Source organism: Entelurus aequoreus, linkage group LG18 (assembly GCF_033978785.1).
Source record: "Entelurus aequoreus isolate RoL-2023_Sb linkage group LG18, RoL_Eaeq_v1.1, whole genome shotgun sequence".
Classification (NCBI taxonomy): domain Eukaryota; kingdom Metazoa; phylum Chordata; class Actinopteri; order Syngnathiformes; family Syngnathidae; genus Entelurus; species Entelurus aequoreus.
In genome coordinates, this window is record NC_084748.1 from 48,788,358 (window position 1) to 48,790,858 (window position 2,501).

At 45.5% G+C, this 2,501-nt stretch overlaps 1 protein-coding gene across 2 annotated transcripts; it reads left to right on the top strand.

Annotated features, from left to right (window-relative positions):
- Window positions 1-426: 426 nt before the first annotated feature.
- Window positions 427-1,491, top strand: bglapl (bone gamma-carboxyglutamate (gla) protein, like). 2 transcript variants are annotated; one of them, XM_062027321.1, is made up of 4 exons: window positions 427-563; window positions 638-886; window positions 959-1,052; window positions 1,124-1,491. In XM_062027321.1, exons 1-4 carry the CDS (start codon window positions 503-505, stop codon window positions 1,224-1,226), a joined length of 507 nt encoding a protein of 168 aa, XP_061883305.1. In that variant the 5' UTR covers window positions 427-502; the 3' UTR covers window positions 1,227-1,491. The 2 variants fall into 2 exon arrangements, with proteins under 2 accessions (XP_061883305.1, XP_061883304.1); XM_062027320.1 differs by having other exon boundaries at window positions 638-1,052.
- The last annotated feature ends 1,010 nt before the right edge of the window (window positions 1,492-2,501 follow it).

Consider the following 2,501-nt stretch of genomic DNA (forward strand, 5'->3'; position numbering starts at 1 on the left):
GATCTGGCCCCCGGGGCCTTGAGTTTGACACCTGTGCCCCAAATGACACAGTTTGATGATTCCATTTCATTCAACAATGATTATTTAACCAAACCTGCTAGACTGATGATACAGTTTAGTGTCGTCCAAAAACATCAACGGCAAGCTGAAGTCCCTGGTCTCTTTACTCGGCTGAGGAACCTCGTCGGGCCACTCGGGGCAGTGACGTAGGAGAAGCCAGAACAATGATTGATGGCTGCGTCCTGGGAGGAACGTGATTATGTAACCAGACAGCACAGAAGAAGGAGGCCAAGAACATTTTTGGGGGCTGAGCGGATTCTCGGACCGAGTGCCAAGAGCGTGTAGGAGTTTCTGTGGCCGTCCCCCTTGACAAGAGCGAGCCAATCAGAAGACCCCTCACCGGCTGACAAGAGTATATAACGGACCTCGCGGCTGGACGGCAGGAGCAGAACAATCCACCGTCTCGCCCCGAGCCCACAGAGAAGATCTCGCCTAAGACGCCATGAAGACTCTGGTCATCCTCGCCCTCTGCGCTCTGCTCTCGGTCTGCTGGTCCACGGGAGGTGAGAAACATCTGCCAAGGTCTCCTTGAAGGAACCTCCTTCTCGTCCCTTTGCCTTGTCTGTCCTCCCACCAGTGGTTGAGTACCAAGTCCAGGCCGAGCAGGACGGCGACCACGCCGACGACAACGCCGTAGCTGAGGACCTCGGAGACGCCGCAGATGCCGGAGACAACGGCGACTCCTCAGTATCCAACTCATCCTCAGACTCCTCTGATTCGGATTCGGATTCAGACTCCAACTCAGACTCCGCATCGGATTCTTCCTCGTCCTCCTCCTCCTCCTCCTCCTCCTCGTCATCCTCATCCGAGTCAGCCAATACCGAAGGTAAACCGCCCGCACCTTTTCCTCCCAAACCGGTTGTACCAGAGACAGCAAGGACTTTGCTCCGGTCCGCAGACTCCCACGTGATCATGAAGCGGGACCTGGCTGCGGTCTTGCTGAGGAGAAAACGCCAGGCCTCAGGAGTCCTCTCCCTGTACCAGATGGAGAGGTGAGACGCCTTCCCGACCGGACCAGAAGAGCAGCGAGGTAACGCGACGTGTCCCTCTTGTCCCCACGCAGACTGAGAGAGGTGTGCGAGCTGAACACGGGCTGCGACGAGCTGGCCGAGACCCAGGGCATCGTGGCGGCCTACACCGCCTACTACGGGCCGCCTCCCTTCTAAGCAGGCCTCTCTTTCAGTCGCAATCCAGCCGGAGGTCGCGGATCTTTGCACAAGCCAGCGCTTTTAGGACCTCTCCAAGGACCCCCAGAGACGTCGAAATTAACCCTTCCTGGTGCTACCAATGTATCGTCACGATTGTAGCGCCGTATTTCTTCTTCTGTGGTCAGCTCCGGGCTGTGAAATGTGTGCCCACGGACAAACTGCAGCGGACGTAACCACACGTCGCCTCTGGATTTCAAAGAAATAAATTATTTTGTTTGTCCAACTTTGCTCTGCTGTGCTCTTTCTCGCCACCAGATGTCAGTGTTTCTCACATACACGCCTGACTAACATCAGGCGCCACAAATAATTATTAACTCTGATATCAGTAAGAAGGCTGAAGTTGATCCAGTTCTTTTTTTTTTACCACCTATTAATAAGATGATAGCGCTGGAACGACATTTCCAGGCAATGTCCAACAATGACTAATAATACTGCCTGGCCCATTTAGGACTTCAATTACACCATCAATGACTTACAGGAACTATGTTATATTGATCCAATATTAAGAAAATACAAATAATATTCTTTATTTGCCTACTTGGACAAAAATGTCTCAATTTAAGTTGTTTTTTTTCTGATATGAGTAATATTCTAATGTTAATTTTCAAGACTGATGTATTTGTTTTAAAAAAAAAAACTCCTCCAATTCAGGAAGGCATTCAACAATAATTTAATTGTTTGATAAATATAACAAAAATATATGAAATTAAATACAATAAAATGTCTCTAAGTGACAAGTCATCAATTGTACTAATAATAATATAATGATGATAACATATTCTTAATATTAAAAAAAAAAAATTTAAATTTTGGAAATATTATATTAAAGATACATAAACAAACAGTTAAGATTATAGTTGTAATATTTATCTTCATGTTACTATCATTTATCTACGTGAAGACATGTTTTAACTTGTTTTTTTAATGTCAATACATTTAGGAGGCGGACAGAGTGCAGGTAATACTACTCTACCATGTATTATGATACCATGTATGATGATACCATTTATGATGATACCATGTATTATTGTGACCATGTATGATGATACCATTTATGATGATACCATGTATGATGATACCATGTATGATGATACCATGTATGATGATACCATGTATTATGATACCATGTATGATGATACCATGTATTATGATACATGTATGATGATACCATTTATGATGATACCATGTATGATGATACCATGTGTTATGATACCATGTATGATGATACCATGT